Source organism: Lampetra fluviatilis, chromosome 73, assembly GCF_964198595.1.
Source record: "Lampetra fluviatilis chromosome 73, kcLamFluv1.1, whole genome shotgun sequence".
In the NCBI taxonomy this organism is placed as follows: domain Eukaryota; kingdom Metazoa; phylum Chordata; class Hyperoartia; order Petromyzontiformes; family Petromyzontidae; genus Lampetra; species Lampetra fluviatilis.
The window spans coordinates 2,523,353-2,542,014 of NC_136347.1; the positions used below are offsets into that span (position 1 = coordinate 2,523,353).

The 18,662-nt window shown below is 53.6% G+C and overlaps 1 protein-coding gene across 1 annotated transcript; it reads left to right on the forward strand.

The window, feature by feature from the left end:
* The first annotated feature begins 1,647 nt into the window (after positions 1-1,647).
* Positions 1,648-15,854, forward strand: LOC144953271 (glycine receptor subunit alpha-2-like). Its single transcript, XM_078883842.1, has 9 exons — positions 1,648-1,712; positions 5,937-6,064; positions 7,458-7,525; positions 9,890-10,110; positions 10,986-11,068; positions 12,013-12,150; positions 12,807-13,021; positions 13,984-14,124; positions 15,197-15,854. Exons 1-9 carry the CDS (start codon positions 1,648-1,650, stop codon positions 15,341-15,343), a joined length of 1,206 nt encoding a protein of 401 aa, XP_078739968.1. The 3' UTR covers positions 15,344-15,854.
* Positions 15,855-18,662: the final 2,808 nt, after the last annotated feature.

The window sequence follows — 18,662 nt, forward strand, 5'->3', positions numbered from 1 at the left end:
GGGTGAGTGGCTGGGTGAGTGGGTGATTGAGTGTGTTGTGATGAGTGGGTGAGTGGCTGGGTGAGTGGATGATTGAGTGTGTTATGATGAGTGGGTGAGTGGCTGGGTGAGTGGGTGATTGAGTGTGTCGTGATGAGTGGGTGAGTGGCTGGGTGAGTGGGGGAGTGAGTGTGTTGTGATGAGTGGGTGAGTGAGTGGCTGAATGAGTGTGTTGTGATGAGTGGGTGAGTGAGTGTGTCGTGATGAGTGGGTGAGTGGCTGGGTGAGTGGCTGAGTGAGTGAGTAATTGAGTGTATTGTGATGAGTGGGTGAGTGGCTGGGTGATTGAGTGTGTTGTGATGAGGGGATGAGTGGCTGGGTGAGTGGGTGAGTGAGTGTGTTGTGATGAGTGGGTGAGTGGCTGGGTGAGTGGGTGAGTGAGTGTGTTGTGATGAGTGGGTGAGTGGCTGGGTGTGTGGGTGAGTGAGTGTGTTGTGATGAGTGGGTGAGTGGCTGGGTGAGTGGGTGAGTGAGTGTGTTGTGATGAGTGGGTGAGTGGCTGGGTGAGTGGCTGAGTGAGTGTGTTGTGATGAGTGGGTGAGTGAGTGTGTCGTGATGAGTGGGTGAGTGGCTGGCTGAATGAATTAGTGTGTTGTGATGAGTGGATGAGTTGCTGGGTGAGTGAGTGTGTTGTGATGAGTGGGTGAGTGGCTGGGTGCGTGAGTGATTGAGTGACAGCTCCACAAAGTATCTTATAATTTGGACATTAATCGCAGCAAAACCATTTCATGATCCACTCGCCTCCCTCCCTCCCTCATCAAAGAGACCGCTGTCACAGCAGAGCCGGGAATCCGTCCCCTGATGCTACCTGTAAGTGGACCCTTCGCCGGTAACGCCCCCTCGGCTCGAGTCTCGCTCGGTCGCTCGGTTATTCGAGCAGCACCAGCCCCCATCCCAGTCATCACGGTGTAACTCACACGACCTATAACAACACCCTTAGCGTGGCCAATTACCCACCACTTATTTAAACACACAGAGACACACACAGACACACAGAGAGACACACACACACACACGCGCGCGCGACGGGCACACGACTTGCATGCGAAACCAGGGTCACTATTTGCCCGGGTCTCCTATAAGCCGTGCTCGGAGCTCCAAGGCTCAACGGGGTTGGCATTTTCTTGGCGGATCAACAGCGCTGAAGGGGTGGGGGGAATAGCGAGGAGGTGGAGTTGGAGGAGGTTGGAGGAGGTTGGAGGAGGTTGGAGGAGATTGGAGGAGGTGGAGGAGGTGGAGGAGGTGGAGGAGATTGGAGGAGGTGGAGGAGGTGGAGGAGGTGGTTAAAGACGGGACGAGGTTCAGGCGCTCGTGGTTCGGTGGAGGTGAATGGAAACGAATCGTCCTGTACATCGTTATTTAGGATCTCTGTTGTATCAACAAAACAGATTGTTTAAACAGCAACAACAACACCTGCAACTACAATACACCACTACACACTCACACATATACACCGCTACACAAACTCACATATATACACCACTACACACTCACATATTTACACCACTACACACACACACATATATACACCACTACACACACACACACATATTTAAATCATTGCACACTCTCTGCACAGAAGAACTGCCGCTAGTGTAGCTGCTGGAGATGGTCGAGGTGGTGGTGGTGGCGGCGGCTTCCCTGATGCTGCTCGCCATGCTCTCGACATCTAGGTGAGCCTCTACTCCACCACCTCCTCCACCACCTTCACCACAACCACATTTGCCACCACCACCTCCTCTTACAACTCCTCTTCCATCTCCTCCACAACCACTTTCACCACCACCACCACCACCACCTCCTCTTCCAACTCCTCCACAACCATTTTCACCACCACCACCTCCACCACCTCCACCTCCTCCACCACCTCTTCCACCTCCTCCTCCACCACCTCCTCTTCCAACTCTTCCACCACCACCACCATCTCCTCCACCACCTCCTCTTCCATCTCCACAACCACTTTCATCACCTCCACCACTTTCACCACCACCACCACCACCGCCACCACCTCCTCCTCCACCACCTCCTCTTCCAACTCCTCCACCACCACTTTCACCACCACCACCACCACCACCACCACTACCACCACCACCACCACCACCATCTCCACCACCTCTTCCAACTCCTCCACAATCACTTTCACCACCACCACCAGCACCACCACCACCTCCTCCACCACCACCACCACTTCCTCCACCACCTCCTCTTCCATCTCCTCCACAACCACTTTCACCACCACCATCACCACCACCACCACCTCCTACACCTCCTCTTCCATCTCCTCTACAACCACTTTCACAACCACCACCACCTGCTCCACCAACTTCTCCTCCACACCCAGGAACCCATTCAAACGCACAGTGGCCTGGTCTCAGCTAGCTGATGAAAGTTGCAAGCGAGAATGTCATCATCGCTTGCCGAGGGTAAATGCGCGAGGTTTAAGACTGTGAATCATGCAGCTGCAATGGCTGCTTAGGGTACACGGTCCAAACCTCCCCAGAGACCCTGGCTGACAGAGGATGTGTTCAGGCTGGCTTATAAAAAGCGACACGCCCACTCTCATCGTCTACAGTATCCCACGTTCGAGAATGAGGAGGTTTACCACAGCCCTCGCTCGGAGGTTCGGAGAGCCTTGAGGTGCTGCAAAGATGGGTGGTGGTTGTGGGTTGCTGAGGAGATGGAGTCTGCCTCAGTATCCCACGATCACAAATAACTCTTTGACTCCATCATCACAAAATAACTTGCAGCGCACGCCTATCGCCGTCACTAGGGGCAAGAAGGCGATCCGATCTCCAACCCCCAGGAACAGGTTTATAGATTGGCTGAGCATTTTTGTGAGGTCTTGGGATAGGGAAAATCGCTCAGCCTGGAAAACATCATGGGGCAAAGTGGGGATGAGCCTGCTAAGGATGCCGTGCCTCAAATATTTCGGTAGAAGTAGTCACTCCCTGTGAGTGGCTGGCTGAGGTGACATCTGTTGAGGAAGTACTGAAGGCGATCCAGAGTCTGAGACCAGGAAAGGCACCGGGCAGAGATGATCTCCCAAGCGAAATGCTGAGGGAGGGTGGCATGTGTGCGCAGGCTGCCCTATATGACATCATAAAACGAGTCTTGACCACTGGACGGATTCCATAGGATTGGAATGATGCCCTGGTGGTCCCCCTCTTTCTGAAGGAGGACCGTACGGACTATAACAACTACAGGGGCATCTCCCTCCTCAGTATGCCGAAAAAGGTCCTGGCAAGGATTATTCAACATCACCTTGCCAGGTACGCTGAGGTGAGGCTTACAGAGCCCCAATGTGGTTTCAGGAAAGGGCGGTCCTGCACAGATGCTATATTCTCTGTTCGTATTCTACAGCAGAGGTGTAGGGAATTCCAACGAGACCCACATCTCTGCTTTATTGACGTGGTCATGGCCTATGATACTATCAATAGGCCTGGGCTCTCCGTTGTTGTGAGCAGAGAGTCAGGGACTCTCTGCTCACAATCATTAAGGACCTCAATGATGGTGAGCAGGTCTGGGTAAAACTACATGGCTGGGAGTCGGAGCTATTCCCTGTTCACCTTGGGGTGCGACAGGGATATCCTCTGGCTCCCATGATATTTAACATCTATTTCGACCACGTAGTTCGTGAAGCCTTCGATGGCTGTATTGGAAGAATTTCCATCTGGTACAGATACAATGGGAGGCTGATCGATGCCCGGGTGTGGTTAAGGGATGGCTCCCTAATGGTCAAACATGTTACGTTTGCTGATGATCTGGTGATTGCTGCTCACTCAAAGGAGGAGTTGGAGGCGCTGCCACTATAAGATGGGGCCTTACCATCATCACCACAAAAACAAAGCACCTGCCTGGGTATTTTGTACCATCAGACACTTCACCCCTACAGCTCCCAATTCATGATGGGGCAGTTGTGGAGAGAGTGGAGAGTTTTCCATACCTGGGAAGTGTCCTCATGACCGGCTCCGGTTTAACAGCAGAGGTGTCACTCCGAATCAGTCGAGCGGCATTATCTTTTCATTGGCTACATGATGCTGTGTCGAAGCTATCTGGTCTGTCGCTCCACGAAGCTTCGGGTCTTTTCGACCACGGTCATTCCCTCCCTTCTCTATGCTTGCGAAACGTGGACCCCCTAATAGAACATCTTCGCCAGTTAGACATATTTAGGCTGGTCTGCCTACGATCTATCCTGGGTGTAACCAGGCTGTATTGTGTGAGGAGCTCATAAATCCTTGAAAGATCTGGCTAAATTCCCATTGGTGAGTTCCTCCGGCGGGCAAGGCTGCATTGGCTGGGGCATGTAGCCCGCATGCTCAGCCACCGCATGCCTAAACAGATGCTGTTCAGTCGGATTGAGGGGGCTGAACGGGCACGGCACGGGCTAGAGAATAGATGGCGTGATGTGGTACAAGAGGACGTGGAGCTGAGTGGACTTGCCGATGACTGGTACCAGGGATATCTAGATTGGCCTCTGTGGAGGAGGCTCGCGAAGGAGGCTGCTACTGGGCAGTTGGAGGCAGTCGCCCTCCAGCAACAAAGGAGGGCAGAGGAGCGACGCTCACAACAACCAGCGGAGCGTCGGGCAGCTAAAACGCATCAAGTTGGCATAGTAGTCTAGATTTGAAGTTTTCGTGACTGCAAGAATCCATACTTTTTGGTTCTTTCGGTAAAGTCACGTAGGTGAAAATATTTTAAAAAACGACGTGAGTTTATATGAATTTTTTTTTATTATATATATTTTCACCTACATGACTTTACCGAAAGAACCGAAGAGTTTGGCATAGTAGGGCGCACAAATGGTGCATCGGCTAGTCATCTCAGTCAGTCGACCCATGCATGACACCTGGTTCTGTCCCGTGACCTCCTGCCAGCGGGCGTTCGACACTTCACGTGGCCTTAACTTGCACATATCCTGGCACAATCGCCATGGTGACGTCACCTCCACTTTGTGGAGAATGTCGGTTTTTGTTGTTGTGTTTTTGTCTCTATGTTTCTGTGTATCTTTCTCTGTGTGTGTGTCTCTGTGGGTCTGTCTCTCCGTGTGTGTCTTTTTGTCTGTGTGTGGGTGTCTGTGTTGGGAGGGGTCGTGTAGCAGTTAGCGCTATGCTGCGCTAACTGCTACAGTGCCGGCCTTCACAGGTACTCGCTAACAGCACTTGCCCCAACAGTCTGTTAGAGGCTACACGTGGGCAATATTTGTCTTTGTGTAATAAAGGTCGTTGAGGCGACTTCTGGAATCCGGTCTTTTATTCACTTTTCATTACAGCGCTCCTTCACGCTGCTGACCGGCAGTGTGAGAGGGATAGAGAGAGAGAGAGAGATGCGCAGCCACGTGGCAACTTAGAGCCCCGCTCTCGCGTGGCCTCCTCCGTTCGTTCCAGTTCTGACCACGTGTTGTTCGTCTCCACCCCTATTTAATACCCGGGTCACGTAGTACGTTTCCACCAATCCTGGTTAGCCTCTATGGAATCTTCCAAACTCCCTCGTAGGCTCTCGGGACCACGCCCCTGACTCATCTCCCCATTGGCTGTGGCCAAAGCCAGCAGAACCAATCCTTTACTTACAGCTGTCACCTTTCCATTACGTCAGGGCAACACCCCTAGGCTTCCCCCCGTTGGCTATGGACCAGGACCGGCAGAGTCAATCATCATGACGAGTTGTGATACGTCAGTGAGCCGGATATATCCTCACATTACATTTACATTGTGGCTGAACTTCATGGGGGGCGGTGGCGCAGCGGTGACGAACACCAGCACCCACCAATCCTGGGTCTCCCTCTAGGTCAACTCAGTCCTTCAAAATGAGCGACTCAACACTTACACCCCACGCCCGACAAAGTCTGCCGAAGGTTCCACGTGCGCGTGGCTGTGGGTGCGAACTCTGTCTGTTGTAAGCGCGGAGTTGGCAAACGTCTCGGTGTCGGCGGCGGCGAATGAGACGATAGTCGTCCCTTCCACGTTCCTGGAGACCCTCCTGGGCCCTTCTTCTGGCTACGACTTCAGACTCAGGCCGAACTTCGAAGGTGGGAGGAGGAATCCGCAAGCACCTCGAACACGACGCATACACCCAATCATTATTGTCGCGACTAAGGGGTGTGTGGGTAGGTGCGTGGGTAGGTGGGTGTATCTGTGGGTATGTGGAGGTGTGGGTGGGTGGGTGTGTAGGTTGGTGGGTGGGTGTGTAGTTGGGTGGGTGTGTCTGTGGGTGTGTGGGGGTGTGGGTGGCTCTGGGTGTCTGTATGTAGGCGTATTTGTGTGTGGCAAGGCTGCGTTGGCTAGGCCATGTAGCCCTCGTGCCCAATCACCACATGCCCAAACAGCTTTTGTTCAGCCGGATCGAGGGGGCTAATCGGGCGCGCACGGGCTATAGAAGAAATGGAGTGATGTGGTACAGGAGGATGTGGAGAGTGGACTTGCCGATGACTGGTACCAGCGGTGTCAAGATCGGCCTCTGTGGAGGAGACTCGTGAAGGACGCTACTGGGCAGTTGGAGGCAGTCGCCCTTCAACAACAACAGAGGTCGGAGGAGCGACGCTCACAACAACGAGCGGAGCGCCGGGTGGCTAAAGCACAGCAAGTTGGCACAGTAGGCGGCACAGGTGGTGCATCAGCCAGTCATCTCGGTCATCTCAGTCAGTCGACCGAGTGGTGATCGTGGTTACTTATGCCCCCACCGAAGATGAACATCAGTGGAGGGATGCAGGCAAAGCCGATGAGTCAGATGACTTATATGACTTCCTGTCACAGCTGCTAGCTAAAGTGGCCTTTTGGGATAGAGTCATCCTGTTGGGTGACTTCAATGCCCAAGTTAGTCATGATGATGGGACCTGGTCTGGAGTGATTGGAGGGCATGGGCCAGATCAGCTCACTAACAATGGTTCGGAGGCTGCTAGATTTTTCTGCAACCCATGTGCTTGTAATGACCAACACGCTGTTCCGGCATCCGTGCATCCACACAACATCATGGATGCAAGCGAGATCATCTGCTGGACGATATAGTGATGGAACAGCGGATGTGAGCCCATATACTTGACACCAGGACCTACCGTGGAGGTGATCTGCCCACTGACCATCGACTTGTCATCTGTAAGATGCGCCTGCCATTCTTCCACTCTGGTGGTGGGTGTACACCCAGGACCCCATACCGGAGGAATTTCCATCTGGTACAGATATAACGGGAGGCTGATCGATGCCCGGGTGCAGTCAAGGGATGGCCTCGCCTCGGCCTGAAATGAGTACCTGGTGTGGTGTGTAAACATCACCACTGGGGAGACAAAGGCGGCCGGGCGTGGTATTGGCCACCCATCCCCGCATGTGCCGTGCCGGCCTTCATAGGTGCGACTCGATAACAGCACTTGTCCCAACACTCTGTAAAGGCTATACGGGGGATCGTTGTCTTTGGTGTGAACTCGACAGGAAAACCCGTGGTGGTGAACTGCAGCATGTTCCTGGAGTACATTGGCTCCATCGAGGAGACTACCATGGTGAGTCCACAACCACCCAGAGACCCCGCGCCTCCGATTAGCTACGGTTGGCTACGTACGGGGTGATATAAGTTAAACATACATCCAGTACACTATACACTACACTACTATACACTATACACAACACACTACACTATACACTACATTACTACACAACTATACTACTATACACTAAACTACTACACACTACACTATAACACACTACACTATACACTACACTACTACACAACTATACTACTATACACTACACTACTACACACTACACTGTAACACACTACGCTATACACTACATTACTACACAACTATACTACTATACACTAAACTACTACACACTACACTATAACACACTACACTATACACTACACTACTACACAACTATACTACTATACACTAAACTACTACACACTACACTATAACACACTACACTATACACTACATTACTACACACGACACTACACTATAACACACTCCACTATACACTAGACTACTATACACTACAACACACTCCACTGCACTATACATGACACTATACACTACTACGCACTACACTACTATACACTACAACGCACTGCACTGCACTATAGAAGACACTATACACTACTACGCACTACACTATGCGGTACTACACACTGAACTATACACTAGACTATTTACTGCTATACAATACACTACTACACACTACACGAAAACACACTACACTATACACTACACTATTACACAACTATACTACGATACACTACACTACTACACACTACACTACACACTACACTACACACTACATTACTACACACGACACTACACTATAACACACTACACTATACACTACACACCACCACCCCACGTGCTTCTCACCCACCCACGCACACCACCACCCCACGTGCTTCTCACCCACCCACGCACACCACCACCCCACGTGCTTCTCACCCACCCACGCACACCACCACCCCACGTGCTTCTCACCCACCCACGCACACCACCACCCCACGTGCTTCTCACCCACCCACGCACACCACCACCCCACGTGCTTCTCACCCACCCACCCACCCACGCACACCACCACCCCACGTGCTTCTCACCCACGCACACCACCACCCCACGTGCTTCTCACCCACCCACCCACCCACGCACACCACCACCCCACGTGCTTCTCACCCACGCACACCACCACCACCCCACGTGCTTCTCACCCACCCACGCACACCACCACCCCACGTGCTTCTCACCCACCCACCCACGCACACCACCACCACCCCACGTGCTTCTCACCCACCCACGCACACCACCACCCCACGTGCTTCTCACCCACCCACGCACACCACCACCACCCCACGTGCTTCTCACCCACCCACCCACGCACACCACCACCCCACGTGCTTCTCACCCACGCACACCACCACCCCACGTGCTTCTCACCCACCCACGCACACCACCACCCCACGTGCTTCTCACCCACCCACGCACACCACCACCCCACGTGCTTCTCACCCACCCACGCACACCACCACCCCACGTGCTTCTCACCCACCCACGCACACCACCACCACCCCACGTGCTTCTCACCCACCCACGCACACCACCACCCCACGTGCTTCTCACCCACCCACGCACACCACCACCCCACGTGCTTCTCACCCACCCACGCACACCACCACCCCACGTGCTTCTCACCCACCCACCCACCCACGCACACCACCACCCCACGTGCTTCTCACCCACCCACGCACACCACCACCCCACGTGCTTCTCACCCACCCACCCACCCACGCACACCACCACCCCACGTGCTTCTCACCCACGCACACCACCACCACCCCACGTGCTTCTCACCCACCCACGCACACCACCACCCCAACCGCTTCTCACCCACCCACGCACACCACCACCCCACGTGCTTCTCACCCACCCACGCACACCACCACCCCACGTGCTTCTCACCCACCCACGCACACCACCACCCCACGTGCTTCTCACCCACCCACGCACACCACCACCCCACGTGCTTCTCACCCACCCACCCACCCACGCACACCACCACCCCACGTGCTTCTCACCCACGCACACCACCACCACCCCACGTGCTTCTCACCCACCCACGCACACCACCACCCCAACCGCTTCTCACCCACCCACGCACACCACCACCCCACGTGCTTCTCACCCACCCACGCACACCACCACCCCACGTGCTTCTCACCCACCCACGCACACCACCACCCCACGTGCTTCTCACCCACCCACGCACACCACCACCACCCCACGTGCTTCTCACCCACCCACGCACACCACCACCCCACGTGCTTCTCACCCACCCACGCACGCACACCACCCCACACATATCTCCCCCCCCGCACCCCGCCCCTGTAGGACTACCAGCTGAACATCTTCCTGCGCGAGAAGTGGCACGACCCGCGCATGACGTACGACGTGGCGCGCCCCTTCCTCGACCTGGACAACACCATCATCGGCTCCATCTGGAAGCCCGACCTCTTCTTCGGCAACGAGAAGAGCGCCAGCTTCCACCGCGTCACCACGGACAACATGATGCTGCGCGTCTTCCGCAACGGGGACGTCTACTTCTCCATCAGGTCCGGACAGACACGGACAGACTGAGTGAATGGGTGGCTGGGTGAGTGAGTGGGTGGGTGGCTGGGTGAGTGAGTGAGTGGCTGGGTGAGTGAGTGGGTGAGTTGCTGGGTGAGTGAGTGGGTGGGTGAGTGAGTGGTTGGCTGGGTGAGTGAATGGGTGAGTGGCTGGGTGAGTGAGTGGGTGGGTGAGTGAGTGAGTGGCTTAGGTGAGTGAGTGGGTTAGTAGTTGGGTGAGTGAGTGGGTGGGTGGGTGAGTGAGTTAGTGAGTGGGTGAGTGGCTGGGTGAGTGAGTGGCTGAGTGAGTGAATGGGTGGGTGAGTGAGTGGTTGGCTGGGTGAGTGAATGGGTGAGTGGCTGGGTGAGTGAGTGGGTGGGTGAGTGAGTGAGTGGCTTAGGTGAGTGAGTGGGTTAGTAGTTGGGTGAGTGAGTGGGTGGGTGGGTGAGTGAGTTAGTGAGTGGGTGAGTGGCTGGGTGAGTGAGTGGCTGAGTGAGTGAATGGGTGGCTGGGTGAGTGGCTGGGTGAGTGAGTGGGTGGGTGAGTGAGTGGGTGGGTGAGTGGGTGAGTGATTGAGTGGCTGGCTGGGTGAGTGAGTGAATGGGTGGCTGGGTGAGTGAGTGGGTGAGTGGGTGGCAGGATGAGTGAGTGGCTGGGCGAGTGAGTAGTCCCTAGGCACAGTGCCTACTGCTGTGGCCTATTGGATAACACGGCCCTGGGGCAGACCCCCAGCAGAGCGGTTCCTTCGCTTCGTCACCAGCGTCCAGGATCATCCTCGACTTTGATGCGGCCCCGGCTTAACGGATCATCTTGTGACCGCACTACACGGGGAGTGAGTTACTCAGCCCTGAGGTTTGTGTTGTTGCTGCTCCTGCTGCAGGTTGTCCCTGACTCTCTCCTGCCCCATGGACCTCCACACCTTCCCCATGGACACCCAGATCTGCCGCATCTCCCTGCAGAGCTGTGAGTGCTGCCGCTACGGGAGGTCTGCGGTCGCTCAATCGTTGTTCTCGCTGCTGTAGGCGGCAATCACTGCTCGGTGATAAACTATCACCAGCCCCCCCCCTCCACCAACCACAACCAACCACCACCCACTACTAACCACCAATCACCCACCAACCAGCCATTACTAACCACCACCAGCCACCACCAGCCACCACCCATCACTAACCATCATGACCCACCCAGCACCACCTACCCAGCACCACTCACCACCACCAACCAACCACCATCAGCCACCCACCACCACCAACCACCACCAACCACCAACACACAAACTATCTACTATCCACCACCAACCACCACCACCCACCCACCAGCACCACCCACCACCACCAACCACCACCACCCACCACCCACCACCACCAACCACCACCCACCAACCACCACCACACCAACCACCTACGATCCATCCACCACTAAAAACCACCACCCACCCACCAACCCGTCCACCTCGAACCACTCACCACCCGTGTGTGTCTGTGTGTGTGTGTCTGTGTGTGTCTGTGTGTGTGTGTCTATGTGTGTCTGTGCGTGTGGCTGTGTGTCTGTGTGTGTGTCTGTGCGTGTGTCTGTGTGTGTGTCTGTGTGTGTGTCTGTCTGTGTGTCTGTGTGTGTGTCTGTGCGTGTGTCTGTGTCCGTGTGTGTGTCTGTGCGTGTGTCTGTGTGTGTGTTTGTGTGTGTGTCTGTGTGTGTGTCTGTCTGTGTGTCTGTGTGTGTGTCTGTGCGTGTGTCTGTGTCTGTGTGTGTGTCTGTGCGTGTGTCTGTGTGTGTGTCTGTGTGTGTGTCTGTGTGTGTGTCTGTGCGTGTGTCTGTGTGTGTGTCTGTGCGTGTGTCTGTGTGTGTGTCTGTGTGTGTGTCTGTCTGTGTGTGTGTCTATGTGTGTGTCTGTGCGTGCCTGAACGCAGACGGCTACACCAACGATGACCTCATCGTCCAGTGGCTGGCCAAGAGCCCCGTGGACTTCTCCGACACGCTGAGCCTGCCCCAGTTCGAGCTGAGCCGCAACGTCCAGTTCGGAGACTGCTCCAAGAATTACGTCATCGGTAAACCGGAGCCACGAGAGCCACGAGAGCCACGGGGAGTCGAATTAAATTCGCATCGGGAGAGAGACAGAGAGACTCGTTTTAGACTGCAGGAGGGGGAGGCAGGGGGGGGGAGGAGGGAAGGAGGGAAGAGGGAGGGGGGACAAGGGAGAGACACGTGAAGGTGGCCGTGAGCGGGAATCGAACACGAACCGCTGCGCCACCACTCCCTCCTCCCTCCCCCCTCACCCTCGTTCCCTCTCCTCCCTCCCTTCCTCCACTCCCTCCCTCTCCTCCCTCTCCTCCATTCCTCTACTCCCTCCACTCCCTCCGCTCCCTCTCCTCCGCTCCCTCCAAACCCTCCCTCCACTCCCTCCCCTCCCTCCACTCCCTCCCTCCCCCTCCTCCCTCCCTCCCTCTCCTCCCTCCACTCCCTCCCCCCTCCCTATCTCCCTATCTCCCTCCCCTCCCTCCACTCCCTCCCTCCCTCCCTCCGCTCCCTCCCAACTCTCCCTCCACTCCCTCCCTCTCCATCCCTCCCTCCCTCCACTGCCTCCACTCCCTCTCCTCTCCTCCCTCCCTCTGCTCCCTCCCAACTCTCCCTCCACTCCCTCCCTCTCCGTCCATCCCTCCCTCCCTCCACTCCCTCCACTCCCTCTCCTCTCCTCCCTCCACAGGGATCTTCTCGTGCATCGAGGCGCGCTTTATCCTGCGGCGTCAGATGGGCTTCTACCTCATCCAGCTCTACATCCCCAGCGTGCTCATCGTCATCATCTCCTGGGTCTCCTTCTGGATCAACATGGACGTGGCGCCCGCTCGCGTGGGTCTGGGCATCACCACAGTGCTCACCATGACCACGCAGAGCACGGGGTCACGCTCCTCCATGCCCAAGGTGATGGCGGGGGGGCGCTGAGATGCAACTTAGTGGGTGAGTGGCTGGGTGGGTGGGTGGATGAATTAGTGGGTGAGTGAGTGGCTGGGTAGGTGGGTGGCTGGGTGGGTGGGTGGATGAGTTAGTGGGTGGGTGAGTTAGGAGGTGGTGGGTGGATGAGTTAGTGGGTGGGTGGGTGGCTGGGACAGTGGGTAAGTGGCTGGGTGGGTGGGTGCAATGAGTTAGTGGATGGGTGGGTGAGTGGCTGGGTGGGTGGATTACTTAGTGGGTGAGTGGCTGGGTGGGTGGATGAATTAGTGGGTGAGTGAGTGGCTGGGTAGGTGGGTGGCTGGGTGGGTGGGTGGATGAGTTAATGGGTGGGTGGATGAGTTAGTGGGTGGGTGGGTGAGTTAGGAGGTGGTGGGTGGATGAGTTAGTGGGTGGGTGGGTGGCTGGGACAGTGGGTGAGTGGCTGGGTGGGTGGGTGCAATGAGTTAGTGGGTGGGTGGGTAAGTGGCTGGGTGGGTGCGTCGGTGGGTGGGTGAGTGGCTGGGTGGGTGGATTACTTAGTGGGTGAGTGGCTGGGTGGGTTGGTGGATGAGTTAGTGGGTGAGTGAGTGGCTGGGTAGGTGGGTGGCTGGATGGGTGGGTGGATTAGTTAATGGGTGGGTGGATGAGTTAGTGGGTGGGTGGGTGAGTTAGGAGGTGGTGGGTGGATGAGTTAGTGGGTGGGTGGGTGGCTGGGACAGTGGGTGAGTGGCTGGGTGGGTGGGTGCAATGAGTTGGTGGGTGCGTCGGTGGGTGGGTGAGTGGCTGGGTGGGTGGGTGAGTTAGTGGGTGGGTGGATGAGTTAGTGGGTGGGTGGGATGTTCTGATGCGCTGGATGGTACCATGGCCGTTGGTGATGATGATGGTCATGATGATGATGATGGTGATGATGATGGCGATGATGAGGATGGTGATGATTGTGATGTGTCCCCCAGCTCTCCTACATCAACGCGATGGACGTGTGGATGACCACGTGCCTGGTGTTCGTCTTTGCCGCGATGCTCGAGTTTGTGCTGGTCATCATGACCGCTCGCAAGTTCAAGGCGCTGGCCGCCCAGCATCTGCCCATCTTCCCGGTGAGATGAACAACAGACAGACAGTCGAACGATGCACGAGTTGGAAGCTGATTGGGTTGGAGGCTGAAGGGGCTGGAGGCATATATCACCAGAGCATGTTTTTGTTTGCATGTTCACCACGAGTGTGTGTGGTTCATGCCGACATGATTCCTTGCCGGAAAAGGTAAAACCTATCGGCATATTTTGATACTGCCAAGAAAGGTCCCATGATGAATAAACGGACTTAATGAAGACGTGGTTTTAAGAAGACACTTAAAAGTGTTCACAACTAGCGGATTAACGAATTTCCAACGGGAGGGAATTCCACTGCCGTGGCAGAGACGCAGCGAGTCGCCCACTCAGCCCAGGAACGCAGCCGGGATCGAGGTCGCGGCACGAGTGTGGCTGTGTCCAGCACGAATCTTCTGCCTCAGGGTGTTATTTTGAAGTAAGATTCTCACGATGTTAAGGGTAGGAAACGAGGTTGTTCCAAAACGTTGGCGGTGGTGCGCCAACAGCAATGGCTCCGTCACCTCTTACAATTATTGTTCCAGGGATACTTAAACGCAATTAGACGGGTACGGGTACCCGTTTGCGACCCTGGTGCGGCCGGGTACGGGTAGACCGTGAGTCACTGATGAGTCACCGTTTGTCACTCATTTCCCAACGTCTTGTCTCTTGTCACAATTCAAGTTCCTAGAATCAACCCAACCACGCCTGCAACATGGCTTCATCCCAGAGTTCTAGATTTGAAGCTTTCGTGACTGCAGTAATTTTAGCTGCGACGGTTCCACCTGATGACGGAGACTTGTGTTGCCTCCGAAACTTTGATTAACTTTTAATTTTATTTTTTTACCTACGTGACTTTACCGAGAAAACCTAACAGTATTCATCCCAGAGGTCGCAATCAGGTACCCGATACCCGTACCCAGCTGGGTACAGGGGTAGGGTACGGCCGGGTACGGGTACGGGTACGGCCGGGTACGGGTACCCGTTTGCGACCCTGGTGTGGCCGGGTACGGGTACGGGTAAGGAATCAAAACCCGTTTGGGACCTCTGGGGTGGGTTAACCGTGGGGATTTGCGACCCCCAGGCCCCGCAGGATGTGGAAGGGGAGAAGCGGGTGCGCTTGGCTCAGCAGATCGACAACCTGTCGCGATGGCTCTTCCCCGTCAGCTTCGCGGTCTTCAACGTCCTCTACTGGATCCTCTTCCTCGTCGTACTCAAGAGTGACGTGTGACGTGCGGGATTGGGGGGGGGGGTACGCCGGCTCTGACGCTGCAGTCACCCTCGTTACCAGAGGTGTGGACTCGAGTCATGTAACTTGGACTCGAGTCAGACTCGAGTCATGAATTTGATGACTTGCGACTCGACTTGGACTTGCATAACAATGACTTTGTCCCACCTATGAGATGTGGACTCGAGTCATGTGACTTGGACTCGAGTCAGACTCGAGTCATGAATTTGATGACTTGCGACTCGACTTGGACTTGCATAACAATGACTTTGTCCCACCTCTGCTCGTTACTACCACTACCACCACTGCTGCTGCTAACCGCTTACACTACATTTCGATTTAAAGCTTTCGTGACTGCAGGGATTCATCTTCTTGGTTCTTTCGGTAAAGTCACATAGAAGGGAAGTAATAAAATAATAAAAAATGAAACACGACGTTTTGGCCACAACGCAAGCAGCCGTCCTCACCTGAGAATTATTTTATTATGTTTTATTTTTTATTATTTTATTACTTCCCTTCTACGTGACTTTACCGAAAGAACCAAGAAGAAGAACACTTACACTACGGTAGACTCTAGATTATTGCGCGCGTGCCGTTCATCCGAATTGCAGATTGACGGTCGTGCGCCGGAGATTTCGACGTAAACTATCTTTACTCTTTGGTTCTTTCGGTAAAGTCACGTAGGTATAAGATAGAATAAAATGATTATGCCTACGTGACTTTACCGAAAAAACCAAAGAGTATGGATTCCTGCAGCCACAAAAACTTCAAATCAAGAGTCAACTATCTTACCTTATGCAGGATTTTATATGGCGCATTTTTTTTGTCAAAGCGCTTTAAAAGTGGTTCATTAGTTACACTGGTCAACAAAAAAAAAGCATTTTTTTCTGGCCTGGACTTTTGCAGCTGTTTTAGACTAATTTCAGGGTGCTGATTCCAAATCTGATCTCAGATTTGCTCTATCACATCTCATTTTATGCTATCGGCATACCCCTTTTTCATTGATTTTACCCGAAATTAACTCTGTCACTTATGATTGCAAGTTGTTGCGAGTCAGTGACTGCTTTAGTGTTAAAATATTATGCTGTATTTTTAGGATAGTGTGTTTATAATATCATTTAATGTAGATATCCACATTTATTTAATATTATTCTTCTGAGATTTTTATTGAAAATGCAATATTTGATATCTCAAAAACCTGATGGGATAGACTTAAACTGATGCCAGATTTGGAATCAGCACCTCAAAATTACCTTAAAACCGTTGGAATACCTTATGCCAGAAAAAGTGTGTTGACCAGTGTTATTGGCTGATGGGGATAGGGAGGGGATTTGAGTGTTGGGGAGGGGTGGAAGGGTGATCCCAGGGAGAGGGAGGGGCGAGGTGAGGAAGGCGAAGGGAGAGGTTTCAAGAACGAGGGCAGGAAGTAGTTTAACAAGTAGTAGGCTATTGTGACCAATATAATCCACAATGCAGATTTTTTTGGTTAGAGCACGTAAATATATAAATGTGTCGTTAAACCTGCCACCACCCGACACAGCCAACTCCCCATCATTAGCACAGAAAATCGAGAGTCTACTGTACTACTAACGAAATCTTGACTTAAAGCTTTCGTGACTGCAGGAATTCATATTCGTTGGGTCTTTCGGTAAAGTCACGTAGATAGGTTCAAAGTAAATAACAAAAATAACAAAAAACGACGTTTCAATCGCAACGCAAGTGGTCGTCATCAGGCTGACTAAACACTGCCCACAGATTCTAGATTTGAAGCTTTTGTGAATGAAAGGATTCATACTCTTAGGTTTTTTCGTTAAGTCACGTAGGTAAAAATAAATAATAAAAATAATAGAAATAATAATAGAAATACAATTATAAATCGTGATTTATAATTGTATTCATCGTGATTTATAATTTTATTCATATTATTTCTATTATTTTTATTATTTATTTTTTACCTACGTGACTTTACCGACAAAACCTAAGAGTCGTAGTTTCTTGTTATTTTTGCTATTTTCTTTGAACCTATCTACGTGACTTTACCAAAAGACCCAAATAATATGTCCTACTAACTACTTTTCTTTTACCAGGTAAGGCCTACTGAGCAGTGCAGCTCTAGAAGTGACCTATCACAAATAATAGCAGCTCAGCCAAGTTGGCGTATCATCACCGTCGTGTGGAAATGTGTTGTGTGCTTAATGACGACGCGGAGGCAGGACTTCATGTAAGGGCTTGCGCTGGTTTATTAATAGGGCTTACTGACAACTTTCACCAGAGGTAGGCGCCCTACACTGAATCCTTCACGTGGACCCTTGGCTCTGTCTGTCCCTAGCCTCGGCTATCTCTTGGGCTCTCTCACTCGAGTCGGATCGGGGGTTCAGCCAACACCGACCGACCGAGGAGAGCAGAGCACCTTCCACGACTACCGCCGGCTTCTCTCCAGACTCCTTGAGCTCTACCCCTGGCTGTCTCTTCAACCGCTCTCCATCCCGGGCTCCCACAATGACCCCGTTTCGTCACGGGGCGCCCCTTTAAGTACCACGAGGAGACATGACGTCATCGCACCGCACAGCGCGTATGACGTCACGTCCCCATACTACTCCTCTACAAATGTATAGCAGCAGGTAATTACTCTCTAAAAGCGTCACGTTGATTCTAAATGTGGAGGGGAACAAGTGGAAGACCAAGAGAAAAAAATCCATGCGACCATCACGTGGAGAGAGAGCGAGAGACGCAAACTTCAAATATACAGCAGGCATTGTCAGGGTCGACATCGAACCCACGAACTCTTGCGTACTAGGCGAGGTAGTTAACATCTCCTAGCCACCACGGCTGCTGTCTCTCTGTGTGTGGTGTTTATTTTTTGTGGGGAGCAGTAGTGTAGCGGTTAGCACGCTGCACTACGAACCCTGCGGCCCGAGTTTGATTCCTGCTCACAGCCAACACCAGTAACGATTATCTGAACGGGTCCTGGGTCCCCCCAAGGTAGACTCAGCCTCAAATGACTACGTGGTGCGGTGTGTAAGCATCGCAACTGGGGAGACAAATGCGGCCGGGCGTGGTGCTGGTCACCCCACCCACTCGTGTGCTGTTCTGGCCTTCATAGGTGCTCACCAACAGCACTTTCCTCAACAGTCTGTTCAGGCTATTCGAGGGATCCATAGAGACACAACACAGAGAGAGGGACACGCCAACTCCAAATATACAGCAGGCGGTCAGGGTCGGGATCCAACCCACGACCTCCCGCAAATCAGGCGAGGTAGTTAACATCTCCTGAAGCCACCATGGGTGCAGCTAGCTGGGTGGCGGGAGTGGTGACACTCGT